We start from the raw sequence: 23,952 nt of genomic DNA, 5'->3' as shown, positions 1-23,952 counted from the left end.
ATTTTCTGCCAAATAAAGAAAAAAATACCGAAGGTGCCATTTAATAATGAAAAGTTGTAGTCATTTCCTGTGAAACAGGAAGTGACCGAACATAATTGAATACGTCAATCAGTCCTGATTTATGTTATTTACTAATATACCAAATCTCGTGTTTTTTTTTTGTCTAAAAAATTAACAAACTTATAGGGGTGAGCCGCTTATGTAAAACACCCGTTATAGCGCTAATTTTTTAGATAATTTTTGTAAAAGTATTTTTACGAAGTTAACGCGGTCTAAATAATGTCCTACTGTTTTATAAAATTGTTAATAATTATTGTATCTGAAAAAACGCTGAAAGAATTTCAATATTTAGGTTAATAATATTATTGTGGAAATAGGTATTATTTACTTAGATCATTTTTATTGAAATGAAACAATAAAAACACCATTAGTAAACCTGGTTGTTGCTGTCTTTTACAAAGGTAAAAAACGTTCAAAAAATTGACATGAGTCTATAGGTACCCTAACGTTATTATGGCAAATTCACAAATATATTTGCTTTTTGTATTTTACTTCAACTGGGTCTTTAGCGAAGATCTTTTGGAGAGTCCTCTGTTTGAACAAAGACCCGGTTCCAAATCTTTGGAGGAAATACGAAACGACTTAAAACTTCTAAGTCAAAAAGAACCGAATAACGAGGGTGTTAAAAATTGTGATACAGTTAAAGATAAAAACGGGCATTCGAATCTCGCCTATATTAGAAATGTTTTGTCGAAATTTCTCAGCACCTTGCAGAAATCGAATAAAAGGAGGAAAAAGTCTGCGAATGCTAAACAAAAACGTAAGTATAGTTGTTTATACAGGGTCGCTGTTATGTATGGAAACCATAGACTTAAAATAAAATATAGACTACACTATTTACATCTCAACGCGGACAAACATTCTTTTTTGTACACATGTTTACTTCTGGGTACAGTCGACCGAGCCTTCCTCGTCCAGCCTATGTTGTCACGTCTTTAATAGTATCAATATTTTTTTCTTGTTATACACATATATTGAGATATTAATACTACAGTTTAATAAAGTAGGTTTTAATATTCCATAGATGTAATAAATAGTCCTTATACTACTAAATTATAAGTCGGATACTGTTTAAAAAGGATAAGTTCTTTACAATATGACAACACCGATTAGAGACGAGGGAGCCTATTCATTCATTTATTACCTTGTAGTACGTGTCGCACGTGTGCGGTAAAGCTTTGTTGCCGCTATGTCCCCGGCTGTATTAACGCATTTTCTTAGCTTGTAGTCCTTAAGTGTTTATTTTATTGACATTTTCTGTTCAAGAACTATAAAATATGGTTCGCCAGTGCCAAATTTGCAAGAAATTTGACTTAAATAAGCCATTTAAGTGTTGAAACGACTTTTGACCGGTAGGCAACTCTCAATTTACCCATTAGGAGTCAGTGGCGTTGTTGTAGAAAGGCGCTTATTTAGATAATATTTTAGTAAAATGTAAAATCTGAATTTTTTCTCTTACATTACATTATTTACTTACTTACATTGTAACAAAATCATAATTATAACCCTGTTAATAATTAATAATGTTTTAATTAAAAATATATTCCGGTTTATTCTAAAATTATCTTCAGAATCTAAAATAACATACAAGAATTTTAAAATGATATTACATGATGAAACAATATTTTTTAATATACCGGGTGGTCTCAAAAGTGGCTCACCCCCTATAACTTTTTTATTTTTTCAGATAAAAAAACAGATTTGTATGTTAGTAGGTATATGACATAAATTAGGATTTATTGACGTATTCAATTGTTTTTGGTCTTTTCCTGTTTCACCGAAATGATTACATCTTTTGGTTTTTAAAGGCACCCTCGGTATATTGCTACTTTATTCGATAAAAAATGACACTCTGAATAGAATAACATATCATATGTCAACTTTTGACATTGTCGCTTAAAAACAAATCGTATTTTAAATTTCAATCCAGGGTGCCATAGTGTTGTTAAAAACACTAAGTTTTAATCAAGGAGCCTTGGAAAAATAGTTTTGATCGTCTAATGGGTTTCGTGTCTTTTCTAGGCCGGTTAAAAGATGTACAAATCGTATTTTTAATCATACATATATCAATTTTCTTAAATGGAATAAGGGTGACTCATTAGCATATTTGGAAAAAGCATTTTTTTATGATATATTGATACCACACGCTTGGTATTTCGGGTCAAATTGTCGTTATGAACCGCGTGTTACAATTACAATTAAACCATATGCGAAAATGTCAAAAGTTGACATATGATATGTCATTCTATCCAGAGTGTCATTTTCTATCGAATAAAGTAGAAATATACCGAGGGTGCCGTTTAAAAATTAAAAGTTATAGACATTTCCGGTGAAACAGGAAGTGACCAAAAACAATTGAATGCGCAATCAATCCTAATTTATGTCATATACTAACATACTAAATCCTGTTTTTTTATTTGAAAATATCTTACTAAAATAATGGGGTTGAGCCACTTTTGGGACGCACCCGGTATAATAAAGACAGTACCGAGTTAAATAAATGTAGTTTTCATTTTATCCCCTTCCTATCACCTTCCTTGCTTTAATGGAACAGATTTATGTTTTCTCTATTTTACATAATAAGACATCACTTAACCAGAAAAAAAATTACAACAATCATATTTTTTTTTCTCTCTCTGTCGCCGATTCTATTATATCTGTGGAATAGATCCTGTTTTCATTAATATTAGGGGTTGTAAATGTTTGACTAAAATAATAATTTATTATTAATTTCAAAAATTACGTAATTTCGATTATAAAATTTCTTCTATAACGTGTATTTTATTATTTTTATCCTTTTTGGACTCTAAGACGTTTTTCTAAACTTTTATTTAAAAACCTGTCCTAAATCTTAATAAAATATAAAAAGTTTAAATACGATATATTTTAATTTAATTATAGCTTCATTAAAATGAAAAAATTACCCAGCTGGCTATGATACGGAGAAGTTCAGGTGTACTTGAGACGAAAGACAGTGTTGTGTTTCTCGGCAGAGTCGTCAGGGAACGACCGTTACGACAGAGACAACCTATCTATCGCTCGTGTCGCACTCGTTATAACCTAAAAACAATAACAAAGACATTGTCTGACCGCATGTTCAGCTATTTATGAATGAGATGCTCAGTCTATATTTTATTTTAAGTCTATGATGGAAACGGTCGATTATATTAGGTAAACTATAGCAAGTATAGCAAAAAGTGAAATACAAAAAGTACAGGGTTTTTAAATGTCTATTAGCGATTAATAACTTTAAGTATACAGGCCAGGAAGTCGTGGCACATAAAAAAGTTTGATTTTTTTAAATAGAACCCCCTGTATATTAATGCATATTTAAATTCTTCCTTCAATTCTAAGCAAACATCGAAATACACACAATGTACCTCAAACCAACCGTTTCCGAGCTATTGACTTCTGAAAATATCACTTAAACAATTTGATTTAATTCATTTCGATGTGTTTGGTTTCGTTTAACGATGCCATTCTGCGGAAACTGTGATTACTTAATAATATTTGAGATTAGTTCTCAAATTAGCATTTACAGATGTATAAAATGAGATTATATCAAGTCTGGAAATTACAAAATTTATGTTTAACATTTCAATTCTTCAATTTATGTACATTGTGTATTACGATTATTGCTTAAAATTGAAGCAATTGAAATATGCAATAATATACAGTTCCATTTAAAAAAATGTGCCACAACTTTATGACCGACGATATTCTTAATATGCTAGAAAAATATTGCTTAATTCCGAATTATCCGAACTTGCAGACCGCGCTGCGAATATTTCTGACCATGCCAGTCACTTCTGTCGCATAATTTGTGCTTCTGTGTAGTGTTGGGAAAATTCGAATTAAATAATACGACTAATTCGATAGTAAATTAAAACTAACTAATTCGAATTATCTTTTTCGATATATCGAGATAAAAATTAGTAGTATTTTATATTATATCAGTGGTAACCGAATTACAAATGAACATAAAACATAACCTCTTATGGACAAATACGAATATTAGTAATTAGTATAGTACTATTAGTAGTATTCTTTCCTTCTGAACGAACTGAAAATTTTCACTTAAACTGATTTATAAACGGAATCGACAAAGAAAGTAACGATCCGATATAGAAAAATCTAGAAATCATTGTTATTTCCTATACCACGTAGGAATAAATCAGTTTAAGTGAAAATTTTCATTTCGTTCAGAACGAAAGAATACTACTATTATTTGGTTCATTTCCATCTCACCCAAATTTCACCGAATACCTGCCGAACACTAAAATTAGTTTTTTTCTTTTCTCTAAATAATTATTGATTGCAACTGATAAAATAAAAAGAAATATGGGTATACCGAAATATGAACCGCACGTAAACAAGGACATACTTATATCGTTTTAGAAGAAGCTTCTATTTTAGATATGAGCTTTTCAATAGGAATTGAAACAATCATAAACTCGGCACTTTTAAATTTTAAACTTTAAATTATGGTTTAATTTATTAAACGGCTTCGGCACAGTTAATAGAATACATTGAATAAAGAATATTTTTTTTTATTTTTTATTCGGTGATAGAATATAGGTATGGCAATGGTTCAGAATTTGTTTAAAATAGCCCCTAGACGAGCACTAGCTGGGACGAATTTATTTTTAGGTTAAATTTATAATACTACTAAATAATTCGAATTATTAATTCGATTGTGAAATATGAATTATTACTAATTATTCGATGGTGAAAATAATTCGATTATTCCCATCACTACTTCTGTGTCATGTGAGGTGATCGTTTAGCCACTTAAAATTCCATCAAAGACGGCGTATCAACGTAACAGGCGTAATGACCTTGGGAATAGCTTTAAGTATAAAGTATTGTAATTAGCCGAAACATTCATCTGTCAGAAATTTTATCTGTCAAATTCATCTGTCAAAAATTTCAGCCAATGGGAATTACTGGAAATCGATCAAAGGTCGTTACGCCAGCTCACGATACGCCGAATTAGGAATAAGTGGCTGCACCCCTGAGCGGTCAGTTTAGTAAACTTAAATTAATTAAAGATTTTATGCGTTCAACTATGACACAGGAGAGACTGACTGACTTGGGAATATTAAGTATAGAGTATGAAATAGCCGAAAAAAAATAACTTTAATAAGGTGATAGATGAAATGGCTTCTGTAAAGGCTAGAAAAGTCAAATTTTAAGCGCAATTTCGTGCAATGTTTTGTAGTAAGCAGGTATTTTCGTGATCTTCGCGGGGTTTTTGAGACTGCATAAGTACTAAATATGTTCTTTTGTTTCTGTTTTGTTTTTATTTATGTTTTAAGTAATATAATATAACGTTTGAAATATTTTTTCATATTTAATTTTTTTTTGGTGGGGGGGTGTCTACACATTTTTTGAATTGTGGGGGCGCCAAATTTTGTCTTTGCCCACGACCTATTTTACCGTAGATCCGCCACTGCAATAATATACAGGGGATTCTATTTAAAAAAATTTTGATTGACTCGCCAATAGACATTTAAAAACCGTATAATTTTTGTATTTAACTTTTTGCGGTACCTTGTATATTTTACCTAATAATCGACCGTTTCCGTACATAACAGCCACCCTGTATTTTGTATTTTATCCTTTGCATAGTTCTTTGCATGTTATAAAATTAATATCAAAGCCAGTGGCGTAGATAGACAAGCAAAGGCTCTGGTCTCTGGTGGGAAAAAATGAGGCCTTATGTCAAATGCTTATTAAGTAAAATCTTCATCAAAAGGACATGCATTTTTATATTTACAAAAAATAATCTTTTAAAAAAATTGCGAATATTAGACTTGTCTAATATAACCTTTGAATAAGAAGACTAAGGAAGGAGCATAATGCTATCCTAGGGTGGGGATCCTTGACAGTTCTGTTTGACGATTCATTTGACACATTTGAATTTGATGTGAAATTTTGTGGATTTGTCAGTCTTTACGGAGCTTATTTTATGTTATTTATTATTTATTCTACTACTGATAGTTGTATAAAGGTAGTAAATCTAGATGGAAATAAAAATTAATTAATTAAATTAACAGTGACACTATCGCGATTTATCGAAAAAGACTCTAAAATAGTTGGTTGTGTAGCGTACGGTTGATCTCGGCAAAAATCGAGTGAAATAATAGAACAACTTTTCGCTAGTAAGTGACTATAAATATACATACGTGTAGTAAACCGATCATTTATTAAATTCACTTAAATTAACTAATTATATATTTTTTCTTGCATTTTTTCTTTTATTTACTACTTGACAAAGATTAGATGTCAAAGAATTTAGATACGTCAATTTGATTTACCTGCTTCAGTAGCGTATCGGATGTTTGTGTTAATAAATAATTATTAAAACTTATCTATTTTTATTATAATAATATGTTTTTATAACAATTTTAATAACTACCAACCTTTATTCACAACGTAAAAAAAAAAAAAATATTGAGTCTACCCCACGTCTACCCTACATCATAGTTTTACATTTTTTAAATAAATTAGAACGGCACTGATAAACCGGAATTTAAGTCGGCCATACGGCCCATCGGTGGTGTAAAATTCCAAGACTTCCTTTTGATATGCTCCTTCTTTAGTCTTCTTATTCAAAGAATGCATAACATATCATTCAAAAAGATATGTTTCTTTTTCTTATTGTCCCAACTACTATACAATAAATTCAAGGGTCCCCTAACAGACTGATCTGGTCACTGAAACCGGTGTAGTCTGATTTTTAACGTGTAAGCTCTTGATTTCCTTTCATGCATCCGTTGGGTCCAAACGATACGTTGATACGATATTAATAAAATTAGAACGGCACTGATAAACCGGAATTTAAGTCGGCCATATTTGAGGCCCATCGCGGTGTACCTAAGATTTTTGATATGCTCCTTCCTTAGTCTTCTTATTCAAAGAATATAACATATCATTAAAATATGTTTCTTTTCTTATTGTCCTAACTACTATACAAAACAAGGGTCCCCAATATACCGATCTGGTCACTGAAACTGCGTGGTCTGGATTTTAACGTGTAAAGCTTGATTTTCATGCATCCGTTGTCCGACGATACGTTGATACGATATTAATTTTATTAGTAGAATTTAAAGACTTTGATTGGTTAGAAAATAACGCATTTTTTAAATTTATTGCATTTTCATGCCTCCATTTATCGGATATACCAGGGGCCGGAAAGTGAAATAGCAAAAGCGGTTCCACCGTTTCCACGAAAATTTCAAATAAAATAGTTCCAGCCTCGGACACTAGGTGGCAGTGCAATTAATTTTTAGGTTAAAAAGTTGCTACTAGTTATTGCCAGATGGCGTTCAATCAGATTCCTTTTGTAGTCGGCATAGTTTCCAACGGGCCATTACGTCAGTACTTTTGTCAAAATTCTCAAAAATATTGCTGTCATTACAGCCAATCATAATATCATCAAATTGATTATCAAAACGTTTTTCAAACTATAATTTGTTATATGTGTTTTATTAGATAATTATTTGAATCGAGACCTAAAAATATATGATAAGTCTATCCATTTTGCTATCATTTTAAGTACCTATTTATATTGACTCCAATTACAAAACTATGGAGTATTGCATTTCATCTTGTTTTATTATAATAGAAAACTATGTTTTAAATATTTGACTGATTAATTAAAATTTTAAATAATAAATAATATTTACACATGTTTGGCTTTAATTTTATTTAGCAAAATTGTATAAATTTTGCCGTTATACATCTTATTTTTCACAAATCGATAACGATGCTTATTAGTAGCATTATTTGAATTTGTGTAATAAAATAAGATTTTAATAATCAAATTTAATAATTTTAGAGTAAAAATTCAATAAATACGCTTCCATTTAAAAAGCCCGCCGTCTGATTCATTGCAAACAGGCTCTACTCATTACTAGATGGCGTAACCACTTCTGTAGGACCATTTTCTGCATGGCAGAGTCCATTCTTTTCTAGCTAGGTATATTCCTTTGGATATACGTTGGTCAGGGGTTATTTTATATTTTCGTTCTTACAACGATTTTGTTATTCACTTATATTTTTGCCATTGTTAGATTAAATTTGTCAAAAAAGTGTCAAAACGTCCGTTACCGTATGAACGGGTCCGTTGACTGGCTGAAGTAAAATATTTACGGATGGAAAGTGGCGCGAAAACGCTATGACCAATCAGAGCACCGTCGGACCAACGTACCAACGTATAACGGATGCATGAAAATCAAGCTGAAGACGTAGAGGTAAACAGTTTAAATGGAAAATTAAATGTATTAAAAAGAGATAAAAGTTACATTTTTTCTACGCGGTATTGTCGGATTTTGCATCAAAATTTCAAACCGCATTTCAAATAGATGTTGCGAAAAATGTTGCATCTAGGGTTGGAACTTTATTTTTCGTAATTAGTTACTCACTTTATTACAGCTGTAATAGATTCTTAAACAACTGTCTAACAAAAATGAGCATTATTGAATAGCTTATAGGGAAATTGGAACAACTTTCGTTACACGTCATCAATGACACCATGCGTCGTCTTATGGAGTTTGCTGGTTTATGATGTACAACGAAAGTTATTTTAATTTCCCTATAGATATTTCGTTTATTATTTTATTTCTCGTACGAACTCGTAATCGTAACGTAATCCAGTTATTTAGGCTTGTCGGAAGCGCTAAAGACTCATGAGTATTTCTATGCAAAAATCAACACGCTACGATAATTATTAACGAAATAACGGCAGGTTTAAAATTATTTATTTTGTTAAATCGGCGCGTCGCTGTCTCGCTTACCTACTGGGCTGCCCGCGGCCACGCGCTAAGGTCGTTGTGCAATCCGGACGCTCAATTGAAAACGTCAATTAATCCTAATTTATGTCATATACTAATATACCAAATCTCGTTTTCTTATCTTAAAAAAAAATAAAATAGTTATAGAAAGTTTCGACAGACGATATCAAAAAAATGACAGAAAATACAGATTACCTATAAATTAGGATAACAGACATAACTGTCATGAATTCTCTCGTTGAACAGACTATACATTGTCTCTTAAAATTTCTCTCTGAGTTTTTTTTTAGTTTTTTATGACATGAAAGACTGAAAAAATAGTTTTTAAATACTATTCTGCTTGTTCTCTTATTTTTTCATTCTAAAATCAACTATTTTTAATTAATTTTCGAAAGAAGAACCAAAACATAATGGAAAAAAAGACAATAAAGAAACAAATTGGCACAAATGGACTGAATGGTCACCTTGCAGTGTAACTTGTGGCAAAGGCCGCCTAATTCGTTGGAGACATTGCAGGTCAAACTGCAAAGAAGCTGAAACTGAAATGGAAGAAATGTCCTGCCAGTTACCCGAGTGTCCCAGGTCACTATTCGGTGTGATAAAACTAAATAAGTGAAATATTACTTAATTATACATCCTATTCTATTTAAATAAAACTATAAAAGGTCTATTTTTAATTTATTTAATCATATTAACAAGAAAAAAAAATAAAAAAGTTGCTCTAGGTGAGGCTCGAACTCACAACCCCGGCATCGCTCACGACTACTGTCTTATAAGTACCGTGCGCTAACCAATTGCGCCACTAGAGCTTGTTAAATTAGATCGTCAGTGCCATATATGAACAAAAACCTCGTACCAAATCGTTTTTGTTTTCTTTAAATTTTTTAACTCTTCTTGACATTATTACCTAATAATAACCAGGACATTGCTAACTCTAATTTTCACTCTACATAATGCAGAGAAATACACAGATTAGATAATTCACGTAATAATCTTATAACCTGGCAAAACATTTTTGAATTCTCGTCATCAGCTGATATCTGACACTTTTGACAGTTCCAATTGTGGAAGTGGTCGGAAATCTGAAATGAGACAACAAAACAAATAATTTTGACTAACATTTATCGAAATTAAGCAATTTCCGATTCCGAAATTGATGTTCGCGAGTGGTATCGCCAATTTCAGTCGTTACTAACCGAATATTTTACGAAATAATGTACGAAAATGAGTTGGTTTAATGCGGGAGCACTGGCAAACATTGCCAAATCAGCACTGAAGGAGGCCCAAAAGACCATCGATAAGGCTCTCGATATAAAGGAAGACGCGGAAAATATCGTGCCAACGAACACACCGATCGACACCAATCCCGACGACTTTTTCGGGACTTGGGGCATATCACAATCAGGCAATATAACAACAGATACACAGAAAGACCACTACAATGAAGCCTCCGAGCAAAATAAACTCGCAACTAGTATTTGGGGAAGTTTTACAGGTATTCAACCGTTGACAGTTTGATTATTTTATGTTAAAATATGTCTAAATTGTTGTAGGATCGTTTTTTGTTGACAATCAAAACACCAAAGACACTCAATCTCCTTCGATTGAAAGCCTAAATGAATCAATAGATTCGAACAATGAGAGGGATTTTAGTAAGAGTAAATTAGTTGTCCAGCACAGTGAGGAAGAACATTCCATGGAGGAAGATAATACTAAGTTAGATGAAGAAAAAGTCTTAGGTGTATTGTGTCCCTTGTCAGATAAGCAACTAGAACAAGAAAATAGTATTAATCGATTATCATATATTAGTACAGAGAGTGGTAAGAATAATTCAGAAAGTTTAGATGTACTTACAGGAAGTACAGAATGCACCACATCACCTGATTCTGATGTTACTTCGACTGGATTAAGTGTATCAAGTTCAGCACAAGGTAATTACTAGTCTAATAATTATACGGGTTATAATTAGTGTTGTAAAATGAGCTTGTGAATTTTTTTTGGGGAATGTCCTCCAAGAAACAGTAAGAATAAATGAGCAGATGTAGCAAGTAACTTTATGATTAACACAAAGAAATGAGGTGGGAAAATCAATCAGATAGTTTTTTAAGTTTTATCTGGTTTTATTTTGAATTTTCTCGTTTTTTTTCTTATTATTCTTTAGAAAAATCAGAATTTTAAGAACATTTGAAACAAAAGAAAGAAAAAAAAATGAAACTTCTATAGGGTGGCTCAAAAGAGCATGAGTGGATCGGGATGATTTGTTTAAATGGAACAACCTGTATATTATTGTATTTTTGGCTTCCTTTCAGATCTATTTATGTAGTTCTAAGACTAGTCCTGTAGTCCTAATATATTTTGATAGTTGCAGAGGTTAATAAATAAAAAATATACATTTTTCAACCTTTCAGCCGAATAAATAGAAAATATACATATTTCAGCCTTTGTTAAAAAATTATCACATAAATACAAAGAACTGTCCTAAAATCAAAACTATATTAGGTATTTACTTCAGATGGTGTATACTTACTTTGCTATAAATATCGTTATCTTGAATCACTCAGGGTGTTCAAAATTCTACGCCAAACTTTCTAAAATATAAAATATTTTTTTTTTGTTTTTTTTTAAATGGATCACACTGTATATTATTTTTTTAATAAATGGAGGGCTCAACTTTCGTTTAGCTGAAATCTGTTATATACACTATATCTTCCTTCAACTTCGTTGAAATGTGCGTTATCATATAATTTTGGTTTTCTGGTAGCAGAATATACGAAAAAAAAATCTGATCAAATTTATTTTAAATTAAATTAATCGAGTTTTATTAATCAAATTAATCTAGTCAAATAATAATATCTATGGGTATCTCGGAAACTACTGGAGATAGAGAGTCGGTTAAATGGGAAAAAAATTGCAGTTTTTTGGGGTCATAAATATGCGCCTTTCAGATTTTTCGCAGAAATTCAAGGCTTACTAGATATTTCGAAAAAGCAAATATTGGCTATTTTAAAACTTTGTCTCTAATTCCATTATAATCTACCGTATGATCGAATAAAAACGGCGTCAACGATGGCTATGAAATGAAGATCGCTGTCATTTTATATCTATGTAAAATTATATATGGGAAATATCATCGATCGTCATTTCATAGCCATCGCTGAAGCCGTTTTTATTCGATCATACGGTATTTTAGACAAAAAGTTTTCAGATAAAAGTTTGTAGATAATCACATACCTAATGAATTTCTGTTTTCTGTCTTTTTTCTAAAGCCTGTCATTTTTGACATATGACACAAACATTATGTTTTTTTTAAATGGAAACCATAGTTGGCCATGACTTCATAAAAAGCGCCATTTTTAAAGCTTTTCAGCGATATAGATATATGTTTTTTTCGAAAAATTACAAGTTATAGCCAATTCTTTTCTTTCTAGGCTAATTTTCATACCAATAATACCATGCCAATTAGTTGGCATCAAAAATGTAAAAAGTTTCATGTTTTCAAAAAAAATATCATAAAATTCGTAAAGCACTCAATTTAGAATAAAATAATCTAAGAATGAAATTATTCTTTTATAAACCTGCATTAAATCAAATTAAAATAGGTATGTAACTTTTTTTTAAATATTAATTAACAGCAATTAGCATTATCATAAATTATAAATAATGTACCAACATATCGAAATAATAATTTCTTTGTTAATGCGGTTTAGAATTCTTAAAATAACAGGCAAAATAATCCACAATTTACAATAAAATAAAAGTTTCGTTTAAATTTCTTAATATGCTGATCACTATTAAAGTTCGCAGAAACCCTGGCTATATTATTACATTACTCTGAAGAAAATAACGAAAATCGATATTTTTGACTCCGCCCCGAAAGGTTCACGATTTATCCTCCAGTTGGCAGCACAATTTGTCTAGTCGGTTGGGCAACTTTAAGAATAAATAAACAAGGATATAACTGATTTCAGCTAACTGATTTCCGCAGGAAAATTTGTGTTTTGCGTGGTTCACAGTAGCTTTTTAAAGACAGTTTTTTTTTTCTAATAACTGATTTCAGCTAAACGAAAGTTGACCCAAATGGAGAATTAAAAAATGAATATTTTCCGTAAACAATATAAAAAACAGCGAATATCTGAGAAACCGTTAAAATTTTGAAATAATCTAAATACAAAAAATGTTCATTTTTAATTCTCCATCTATTAAAAAAATAAGAAGAACTTTGAACATCCTGTATGATTTAAGATTATAGATAATACATCCTAGTCCTAGATCCTAGTACATACTTTAAGCTTGCACTTAAGCAAAATTCCGATTTTTTTTTATTCTAGGAGCTACATATGCCCGACGCACTATAGCCGGACCCTGTATATATAAACAATTTTAAATACTTTTATCTATATATGTAATTGGTATACAGGTTGTTAATTTGTTTATTACTCGCGGCAAGAGCTTTTTGGTTGAAATATGGCAACCTCGTCCCGCTTGTCGAGAGACGTCGCGACGGGACGAGTCGGCAGCTCAGCTTATGTCATTTGGAATGTAGGCAGTGTTGCCATTCTGTTCCCCAATAAGTAACCGTCCAGTTAACAATCTGTATATGTTTTTTTATTACTTGACTTGGGTTTTGACTGTTTTTTTTTACTATTTTTGTTGCTATTTTGGCTTAATGTCATTACATCACTAGTTATAATAATAATAAACATTCATATTTCTCTATAGGCAGTGTTGCCATTCTGTTCCCCAATAAGCAACCGTCCAGTTAACAATCTGTATATGTTTTTTTTATTACTTGACTTGGTTTTTGACTGTTTTTTTTTACTATTTTTGTTGCTATTTTGGCTTAATGTCATTACATCACTAGTTATAATAATAATAAACATTCATATTTCTCTATAGGCAGTGTTGCCATTCTGTTCCCCAATAAGCAACCGTCCAGTTAACAATCTGTATATGTTTTTTTATTACTTGACTTGGTTTTTGACTGTTTTTTTTTTACTATTTTTGTTGCTATTTTGGCTTAATGTCATTACATCACTAGTTATAATAATAATAAACATTCATATTTCTCTATAGGCAGTGTTGCCATTCTGTTCCCCAATAAGCAACCGTCCAGTTAACAATCTGTATATGTTTTTTTTATTACTTGACTTGGTTTTTGACTGTTTTTTTACTATTTTTTGTTGCTATTTTGGCTTAATGTCATTACATCACTAGTTATAATAATAATAATAAACATTCATATTTCTCTATAGGCAGTGTTGCCATTCTGTTCCCCAATAAGCAACCGTCCAGTTAACAATCTGTATATGTTTTTTATTACTTGACTTGGTTTTTGACTGTTTTTTTACTATTTTGTTGCTATTTTGGCTTAATGTCATTACATCACTAGTTATAATAATAATAAACATTCATATTTCTCTATAGGCAGTGTTGCCATTCTGTTCCCCAATAAGCAACCGTCCAGTTAACAATCTGTATATGTTTTTTTTATTACTTGACTTGGTTTTTGACTGTTTTTTTACTATTTTTGTTGCTATTTTGGCTTAATGTCATTACATCACTAGTTATAATAATAATAAACATTCATATTTCTCTATAGGCAGTGTTGCCATTCTGTTCCCCCAATAAGCAACCGTCCAGTTAACAATCTGTATATGTTTTTTTATTACTTGACTTGGTTTTTGACTGTTTTTTTTTTACTATTTTTGTTGCTATTTTGGCTTAATGTCATTACATCACTAGTTATAATAATAATAAACATTCATATTTCTCTATAGGCAGTGTTGCCATTCTGTTCCCCAATAAGCAACCGTCCAGTTAACAATCTGTATATGTTTTTTTATTACTTGACTTGGTTTTTGACTGTTTTTTTTTACTATTTTTTATGCTATTTTGGCTTAATGTCATTACATCACTAGTTATAATAATAATAAACATTCATATTTCTCTATAGGCAGTGTTGCCATTCTGTTCCCCAATAAGCAACCGTCCAGTTAACAATCTGTATATGTTTTTTATTACTTGACTTGGTTTTTGACTGTTTTTTTTTTAATATTTTTGTTGCTATTTTGGCTTAATGTCATTACATCACTAGTTATAATAATAATAAACATTCATATTTCTCTATAAATTAGACCATATAAAATCATTTTATACTGTTACTTTGAAGGTTCTAAACAAATATCGGAATCGGTCGAAGTACTGGGTGACAGTTTAGCTAGTCCAAGTTCGGTAGAAATAATCAGTTCAGACACCACGACAAGTGAAAAATGTTCCGAAGAAACTGACGAGTTTGTTTCCCCTGTTGATTCACCCTGTATCGATGTAAAAATATCGCCGGAAAGCGTAGAGATTATACCGGAAGACCAGGATGAAACCAGCATTGCCGAGGACACGATGTCGTATACTTCGATTTCCGAAAGTACATCGGCTACTGTTTTGGATACGGCCTTTAACATTCATTCGAAGCCTCAAAAAATGCTTAAAGATACGTACAACAGGTAAAGTAATAAATCTGTATGATATATAATTCAAATATAAAATTAATTTGCTGTCGTTTTTTGCACGTGATCTGTCAAAATTGTATATTCCTTTACTGGACAGACTATACAGGGTGGCGCACCTCATTCGCCTCGGTTGATTATACGAAAACGTGAGGTAATGTGCACAATTTAAAATTATTTTGAAATATACAGGCCGTTTCAGAACTAAGATCTATATCAAAGTTATACTTTTTCTTATTGAACACCCGGTATTTTATAACATTTTTGGATTCTTGGACCCAAAAAAGGCATTTATTATATGGGATAAATATGTTTAAAAACTATGGTTTCTGAGATATTTAAAGATATTTAAATATGCATGCTACAATAGAATAGATTATTAACACCCTGTACGTTACTTTTCAGAATTAATTCTTGTGCTGAGTTTAAAGGTAGAGAAATAAATTTTACTGAAAAATGTTATTGCTTCCTGAAATTTATACAGGGTTACCAAAAATTGCTGATATATTTTAAAGATTTATTTTACATAAAAACTTCGTTATTTCAAATACAACACCCTGTATTTCTTAAAATAGATCGAAGCAGATTCAAATGCTCTTTCAAACTATATTAGGGACTCCTATATCTATCTAGCTCAGATTTTGAATAAAAAGCGATTTTTCAATAAAACAAAACCCTAATATAGTTTGAAAGAGCATTTGAGTCTACTTCGATATATTTAAAAAAATACAGGGTGTTGTATTTGAAATAATGAAGTTTTTATTTAAAAAAAATATTTAAAATAGACCAACAATTTTTGAAACCCCTGTATATATTAAACGAAACAATCAAATTTTTCAGTAAAGTTTATTTCTTTGGCTTAAAAGTCAGCACAAGAATTAATTTTGAAAAACAATGTACAGAGTGTTGACAATCTTTTTTATTATAGCATGCATATTTATATTTCTTTAAATCTCAGAAACCAAAGCTTGTAAATATATTTAACCCTTATAATAAATGCCTTATTTTGTGTCCAAGGATCCAAATATGAAATAAAATACCGGGTGTTTCATAAGAAAAAATATAACTTTGGTGTGGATCCTAGTTCTGACATACCCTGTACATTTCAAAATAATTTTAAATTATGCACATTGCCATCCCACATATACCCATAGAATATGTTGTTTCTACATCTTTCCGTTTTCGTATAATCAACCGAGGCGAATGAGGTGAGCCACCCTGTATTTGTGTGAATTATTGCTTTTAGACTAGGAATGGACGATAATGGATTTTCTCTATCGATATGTTATCGTAATTCAACTATCGATAACTGATAGATATCGGTTTATAGATAACTCTCCATGTATCGATAATTTTGAAGTTACTTATTGCTCTTCGATATATCGATAATTTTATTATCGTTAGTTATCAATTTAACTGAAAAAAAAAACATTCCTAATCATAAGTAGGGATGGGCGATAATGGGTTTTACCTATCGATAAGTTATCGCAATTCATCTATCGATATATTTCATGTCGATATATTGACAATTAATAATGATAACTATCGAATTGCCAATAATTATTGCCAATGTTATATCGTCTATTGCCAATACAATATTTCGATATAACAATATAATTATCAAAATATCGAATTACCGATAGTTATCGATTTATCGATAAAACTATTGATGATAATTATCGATAGTTTCGCAAAATATCCCATCCCTAATAGTAAATATCTAGTATTATACAGGGTGGCCCATCGAAACCGTTCTGCAAGGCATAACGGGCAGGGTAATTTTTTTTCAGAAAATCCAAAAACACGTCAATTTTGTTTGTGAGGGGGACAATTTTGCCCCAAAAACGATTGCAAAATCTTCAACCCCTTCAGCGGGGGTGTCATCCCCCAACTTTTTTTCAAATGGATAGGGGGGTCAAGTGGCACCACAATGAAAAGAGCTTTCTATTCTCTATATTTCCAACATAATTTTTTGGATTTTGGATTTTTTGAAAAAAAAATATCCTGGCCGTTATGTCTTGCGGAACGTTTTCGATGGGCCACCCTGTATAGGAAAATATAAATACAAAAATATACTTACAAAATCAAATTTCGATATATCGATAATTTACAGTCGGCTATTGTTATTCGATTAGGTTAACTTTCGATAGTTATCGATATACAAATCGGAAAAATCCCATCTCTATTTTAGACCTGATTTTAATGAAACAATTGGAAGCGATACAGGAACTCTGAGTCCTGAGAGAAGCTTTAGTACTACCGAGGCAATTACTAGGGCTCCTAGTAGGAGTATGCATTTACCTTTGACTCAAGTATGTTTTAAAATGTCTTTATCTGATGACTTTATATGTCATTATTTTATGTTGTCTAGGTCAATCACAATCAAATGTTAATCGACACTCAGCCGCATTCGGTAAATAAACAAGACATACCAAAGATTTTAGAGAAAACAAACGTCATAGACATTCCACAGGATGAGGAAAATTTAAGGAGTTCAGGTAGAAATATTTTTTTGTTGTTACAAATGTTACAAATTATTTGTGTCTTTTATACAGTTCTTTGGTTTAAATAAATGTAAATATTTTTAACTGATAGCATATATCCACCCCAGAAGCACGCCTAAAAGGTTCTTTTTTTATCGCAAAAAAATATATTGAAAATTTGGATTTTTTCTTAAGATTTTTGTATCACATATTTATGAGACACCTCGTATAGGTTCGGAAAATCAACTGGACACTTCTACGGACGATGGATCGCAATCTGATAGAACTTTAATTGAGACACAAGAAAATCTTATGGATAGCAGTAGCGAAACAACAAGCACTACAACTGAAGCTAGCAGCAATTCTACGTATTTAAAGAAAATGATTGCTGATGCTATGGTAATTCGTACAAATTATATTTATTTTTCTATCATTTCTTTGTGATAATTTTAGGTTGAAAAATCTCCAGAATCGGCTAAAAACACTCCCGAAGCCGGTCCTGACTTTTCGGATAAGGCCAGTTCGCTGGACAGTGTTGCCACGTCGTCTCAAATCGAGGTAGTGCACAGGGAAAATTCTCCCATGAGTTCTGAAAAGTCGGATTTGGTTAAAATCGAATCGGATCACACCTCTTGCCACACTTCGTGTAAGTATTATCCGTTTTTTCTGTGTAATTTAATTAATAAAATTAAGAATATTCTAGCCCTGGTCGCTTATCTGCGTGGTCTGTATTTTAATCCGTGCGACAGAAATAAATATAAATGACCGGTTGACAGACAGAGAGACATAATAAAAAGCGGCATACAGTGTTGCCGGTTTTTACGTTTGTAGGAAAATGGGCGTCGAAAAAAATAATGTATACCTACTACTAAAATGAAAATAACATATCTATGCTAAATATAATCTACTACAGCTGTAGTAAAATGCTGTAACTAATTGTGAAAAATAAAGTTCCTAAACTCTAGATACAACATTTTTCGTAAACCCCTACTTGTGCGGTTTGAAATTTCCACGCAAAATCCGGCAATACCGCGTAAAAGAAACGTGTCAACCCAACTTTTATCTCTTTTTAATGCATTTGGTTTTCCATTAAGCTGTCGACGTCACTGTCTCGCATGTTAAAATGCAGACCACGCAGTTTCGATGACCAGATCGGTATAATAATACCGTATGATCGAAAAAAAAACGGCGTGAAAGACGGCTGGGGAATGACAATCCATAATAATTTTGACGAGGGCAATTGACATAAAACTTCTCAAAAATTAACACTAATTATTATTAAAGATTAAAAAAGGATAGAACGTTCCCAGACACATAAATCTATTACCAAAAGATTTTTTTTTCTTGAATTTAACTAAACTACACCATTTAAAAATCATTTTTCCACAATATAAAAATAAATTCCAACCTTCTTAAGGCCAAGTAGCAGTCATTAAAAAGTAAAGAAGAGTACAGGCTAAGTAAATGACGTCTAGGGCTTGACCTCTCCAAAATTATCATCGATTGTCATTCCCCAGCTGTCCGTGACGCCGTTTTTTTTTTCGATCGTTTGGTACTTTTAGAATTAAATAAGAAGATTACAATAATATGAGACTTTGATTTATGTGAACTACTTAACATTAAAAATAGGTGATGAACTGGAAACTACCACTTCTTCGGACATTGAAATAATTTCAAGTCCAAACGGTGATTCTAGCAGTACACAGAGCAGGCAAAGTCCAGCAAAAAAGAATTTACTGAAGGCCAAATCGGCCGAATCTGCCGTCGATTTGATTCACAAAATGGCGATCAAAAAGGTTAAAGGCCATAACCGGGAGTTATCTGAGGCTTCCAGCATCAGGTAGGACCGTCCATATATAAAATAATCTTTGAATAAGAAGACTAAGGAAGGAGCATATCAAAAATCTTAGGTCCACCGCGATGGCACTCAAATATGGCCGACTTAAATTCCGGTTTATCAGTGCCGTTCTAATTTTATTTAAAAAATGTAAAACTATGATGTAGGGTAGACGTGGGGTAGACTCAATAATTTTTATTTTTATTTTACGTTGTGAATAAATATTAAAATTGTTATAAAAACATATTATTATAATAAAAATAGATAAGTTTTAATAATTATTTATTAACACAAACATCCGATACGCTACTGAAGCAGGTAAGTCAAATTGACGTATCTAAATTCTTTGACATCTAATCTTTGACAAGTAGTAAATAAAAGCAAAAATGCAAGAAAAAATATATAATTAGTTAATTTAAGTGAGTTTCATAAATGATCGGTTTACTACACTTATGTATATTATATAGTCACTTACTAGCGAAAAGTTGTTCCATTATTTCACTCGATTTTTGCCGAGATCTACCGCACGCTACACAACCAACTATTTTAGAATCTTTTTCGATAAATCGCGATAGTGTCACTGTTAATTTAAGTTCTGCCACAATTTCCGTCTAGATTTACTACCTTTATACAACTATCAGTAGTAGAATAAATAATAAAATACATAAAATAAGCTCCGTAAAGACTGACAAATCCACAAAATTTCAAATCAAATTCAAATGTGTCAAATGAATCGTCAAACAAAACTGTCAAGGATCCCCACCCTAGAGTCCTTTTTCCGCCCACCATGCATGAATACACGGATAGTATTATGCTCCTTCCTTAGTCTTCTTATTCAAAGAAAATAATAAACCTATATACAGGGTGATCCATTGTTCAGAAAAAGCACCATATGTATTTTTTAAGCGATGCCAATTAAACTTTTAGTTACGTCATCGAGGGCGCGATTATTGAATTCATTGTTGCCAACTATGGCAACATATTCGGCGTCGGCCTGACTAACTGGAATTTAAATTTCCCGCTGTGGATTCAGGTGGTAGCTCTGCTGTAAAAAAATGTCAAATTGCCACATTTATATATTTATTTCCTGACATTGTCATTCGGTTTGACACTTTAGTTTTGAATTACGAGTTTTTGGTTTAAATGAATTGTGTTGTGATACTTTAAGCTTAAACCCAAGTAGCAAATTTTATTTTATAAAGGCTGTATAAACGCATATGTGATAATTTTTATAGGATACCTCAATTCATATAACGTGCTATAAGACCGTAATATGATAGCTTTACAACCAAAAAAGGCCCATTTTTATACAACCGTTTAGTAGTATAGAAGTTCTATAAAAAGGGTATACAACTCTTATGCAACTATTTTACACAGCGTTATATAACTATTATAAAACTAGTTTTATTGTGTATTACGTGGTCACATCTAAGAAACAGAACAATAAAAATATTTGATCATTTAGCGAGGTAAAAGAGTATTTTATTTTTTACCGAAGAATATTAGGAGCAAATTATATTTTAAGCGTGTCGTAAAATGAATCTAGAGGATGTGGATTGTTAAAAAGGAGACTACTCGACAATGAAAATGGCGGCTAGAGCTAGAAGGTACAAGAAATATGTAATATAAAAAATCATTAATAGGGTTTGAAAATTAGGGACAATTTTTGTTGCGCCGAAAATTTTACTGGTAGATTATAGGTATGTATTTGGCAAAAAATTTATTATTTATTATTATAAAAATTATTATTAAGCGCTTTCATTTCGATTAAGGTTTACGTATAAATTTAAACAATAAAATAAAATAAAATTTTCAAAAATTCTTGTTTTTAATTTAATTAAACACTTTATTACTGTATGTGGGAATCTTATCACAAAATAGTTCTCAAAAATAACATTTTACAATTTATTTTGATGTTTTTAATTTTGCTTCATATAATGGCGGCCATAGGCCAAACAAAAATTCTGCCTTAAACATGGCGAATTATAATGCAACCATTTTATTATAAATGAATCCCTTAAATAAGTCTTTGTTGTAAAATAAAACGGTATAGGATAAATATCTATCATTACGCAGAATTTCCAGGCACTATAGAACTATTTTGGACATATTGAGATTTGTGACAAATAGATGTTGCCAAATCTCATTTGATTAGTATTTAAACAAACAAACATGATCAGATTTTCATGGATTCATGCACGCAATGCATTTCATGCGTGCCCGACGAGTGAGCGGCAACCTAAGGACTTGGAAAAACAACAATAAAACAATACAAACATTACTACAGTAAAACTTTTACATCAACGTGGCAACAATGCTTTGAAGAAGCCAGATAACCTGAGAGATTTTGGCTTTTGGGAACCCAGGGAATTCTCGGGATTATTTGCCGTAATTTCCAGGAGTTTTTTCTTACGTGCTCTTTATAACTACCACTGCGTTTGTTAACTTTTTTCCAACTTTGTCCAGAATTCATAATAGCTGTGACTGATTATACTCGTACGTAGATATTACTTTTGCAACAACAACAATAACAAAATAAATAACTAGGTATACCATTTAATTTAAAATGAGGTTATGTTATACATTACCAGTTTTATAATGCAGATATTACAGCGAATTTATTTTGTTAAGCACAATTTTATCATATAGGGCTATATAACTGGTGTTGTATACAGCACTGTAGTTTAACGCAATAAAACATTCTGTCATACAACGTAATACAACTTTAATAAAACAAGTTTAAGTAACTATTATATGATCTTGTGACTACTAGTTATATGAATATTATAGAACTCTTACATGGTGGGTATAAGAGTCTAATAAAATAATATGTTTGTTATCATATAGCATTGTCTTATTAAGTGTTATATTATACTAAAAGAAATTATCGTTTAATGCGTTATAGGATACGTTGTAAAAACCACTAGAAAATAGTTTAATATGACAAATTTTATTAAAAAACAGAATGGTCGAAACCAAACGCTTAATAAAATCAAGCAGTCCTTAAGACAACGCTATTCGACTGTTATAAAATAATTTAATCCTTTCAGAATTTCTTTTTGCTACTTGGGAAATATTTACTAACAGAGCTTGCAATCGAACACTGTCCTCTTTAGAACTTCTTTAGTGCGAAGTGTACAAGATAGCTTAATAGCCGGAAAAACTCATCGCAATTTTATTAGAATATTTTGAACGGGAAAACGGTAGTAATGGCTCTTTATGTCCCTTAAGTGGTGTTAAGAAGGTGAGTTTTCTTGATGTAAATAATATCTGTTTATGTATTTATAATTAATTTATTTTTGTTTCCTAAAATATTTAGATTAAAAGAAAATATGTAAAAGCGGGCAACGCTGTGCCGGTCAAGCTTAATCACGTGACTAAAAGTTTATTTGGTATGATCTATATCTATTTGTGTTACCCTGTATATGTGGATTGTTCACTTATTATTCTTAATTTAAATAATAATAATATAAAAATATGACGTTTTTAGTGACGATTCTCATAATAACGTTGACATTGACAAACTTTTGAAAAGGGTATCTGAAATGACAGAAATTTTGGAATCGAGGGAATCGAAACTCATTGATATGAACAGGTAAATCTCTTAAAAAAATAAAAAATATAAGAAAAAGTAAAATAAAAATTAAAAAAAAAAGATTTATTTTGTTGAAATGGATTCTTCTTTAGGAGAAATGTTGAGCTTCAAGAGCAAAACAGTGACCTGAAGACGCAGCTGGACTGTGTCTTAACGCAGCAGCTCCAATCAGCCGATGTAACTCAAGTAACTGAGGAGTATACTCAAAGACTGTCAGCTTTAGAGAAGAAATTTCAACAGGTAGAATTACTGCTATAGTCTATAAAATGAATAACTTTGAATTTTGACCGTTATTTTTTACCAACAGGGCAAATATAAAATCCCTCTATCAAAAAAGTTACTGATATTCTTTAAATTGAGTGCCTGAACGAATCAGACAGGTAACTCTTTTTACTTTCGTGAAATAGAAAAGGAAAATAATAAAACAAGTGACAGTTCTTCCTCTTCTTGCAGAAATCAACACAATTGTCAAAAGTAAAATGTCATCAGCTTTTGACATTTCTAAATATCAGACCAATGCCGTCTCTAATAGAACAGCCTCGGAGCGAGATTTATGACGTCACGCTAGTGAGATACTACGGATTAATAAATATGTTGTAGAATACATGGAAAAAATAATAATTCTTCGTATTTTTGGTTTGTATTTTAAAAATGATACAGTACATGAAATATACAT

The 23,952-nt window shown here is 31.3% G+C and overlaps 2 protein-coding genes and 1 non-coding gene across 5 annotated transcripts in view; 2 read left to right on the top strand and 1 right to left on the bottom strand.

Moving 5' to 3' along the window:
• The first annotated feature begins 469 nt into the window (after nucleotides 1-469).
• Nucleotides 470-9,526, top strand: LOC115886629. Of its 3 annotated transcripts, none has more exons than XM_030905871.1 (2): nucleotides 470-820; nucleotides 9,257-9,526. In XM_030905871.1, exons 1-2 carry the CDS (start codon nucleotides 514-516, stop codon nucleotides 9,472-9,474), a joined length of 525 nt encoding a protein of 174 aa, XP_030761731.1. In that variant the 5' UTR covers nucleotides 470-513; the 3' UTR covers nucleotides 9,475-9,526. The 3 variants fall into 3 exon arrangements, with proteins under 3 accessions (XP_030761731.1, XP_030761730.1, XP_030761732.1); XM_030905870.1 differs by having other exon boundaries at nucleotides 9,254-9,526; XM_030905872.1 differs by having other exon boundaries at nucleotides 9,375-9,495.
• Nucleotides 9,527-9,575: 49 nt separating this feature from the next.
• Trnai-uau lies at nucleotides 9,576-9,667 on the bottom strand. Its single transcript is given in 2 exon segments — nucleotides 9,576-9,611; nucleotides 9,630-9,667. It is a non-coding gene; the product is annotated as a tRNA-Ile (tRNA).
• Nucleotides 9,668-9,898: 231 nt separating this feature from the next.
• The window catches only part of LOC115886718 (TATA element modulatory factor), a 37,294-nt gene continuing 23,240 nt past the window's right edge, over nucleotides 9,899-23,952 (top strand). The window contains 10 exon segments of the mRNA XM_030905991.1: nucleotides 9,899-10,353; nucleotides 10,412-10,789; nucleotides 15,028-15,358; nucleotides 17,553-17,673; nucleotides 17,733-17,859; nucleotides 18,077-18,243; nucleotides 18,298-18,490; nucleotides 19,474-19,684; nucleotides 23,172-23,276; nucleotides 23,369-23,516. Of these exon segments, the coding sequence (XP_030761851.1) occupies nucleotides 10,083-10,353; nucleotides 10,412-10,789; nucleotides 15,028-15,358; nucleotides 17,553-17,673; nucleotides 17,733-17,859; nucleotides 18,077-18,243; nucleotides 18,298-18,490; nucleotides 19,474-19,684; nucleotides 23,172-23,276; nucleotides 23,369-23,516 (2,052 nt within the window). The 5' untranslated portion in view covers nucleotides 9,899-10,082.

This window comes from Sitophilus oryzae, unplaced genomic scaffold (genome assembly GCF_002938485.1).
Source record: "Sitophilus oryzae breed Bouriz unplaced genomic scaffold, Soryzae_2.0 scaffold_494_pilon_pilon, whole genome shotgun sequence".
NCBI lineage: Eukaryota > Metazoa > Arthropoda > Insecta > Coleoptera > Curculionidae > Sitophilus > Sitophilus oryzae.
Note: the sequence above shows the minus strand (reverse complement) of the source record. Positions and strands in the feature narration are given on the sequence as shown.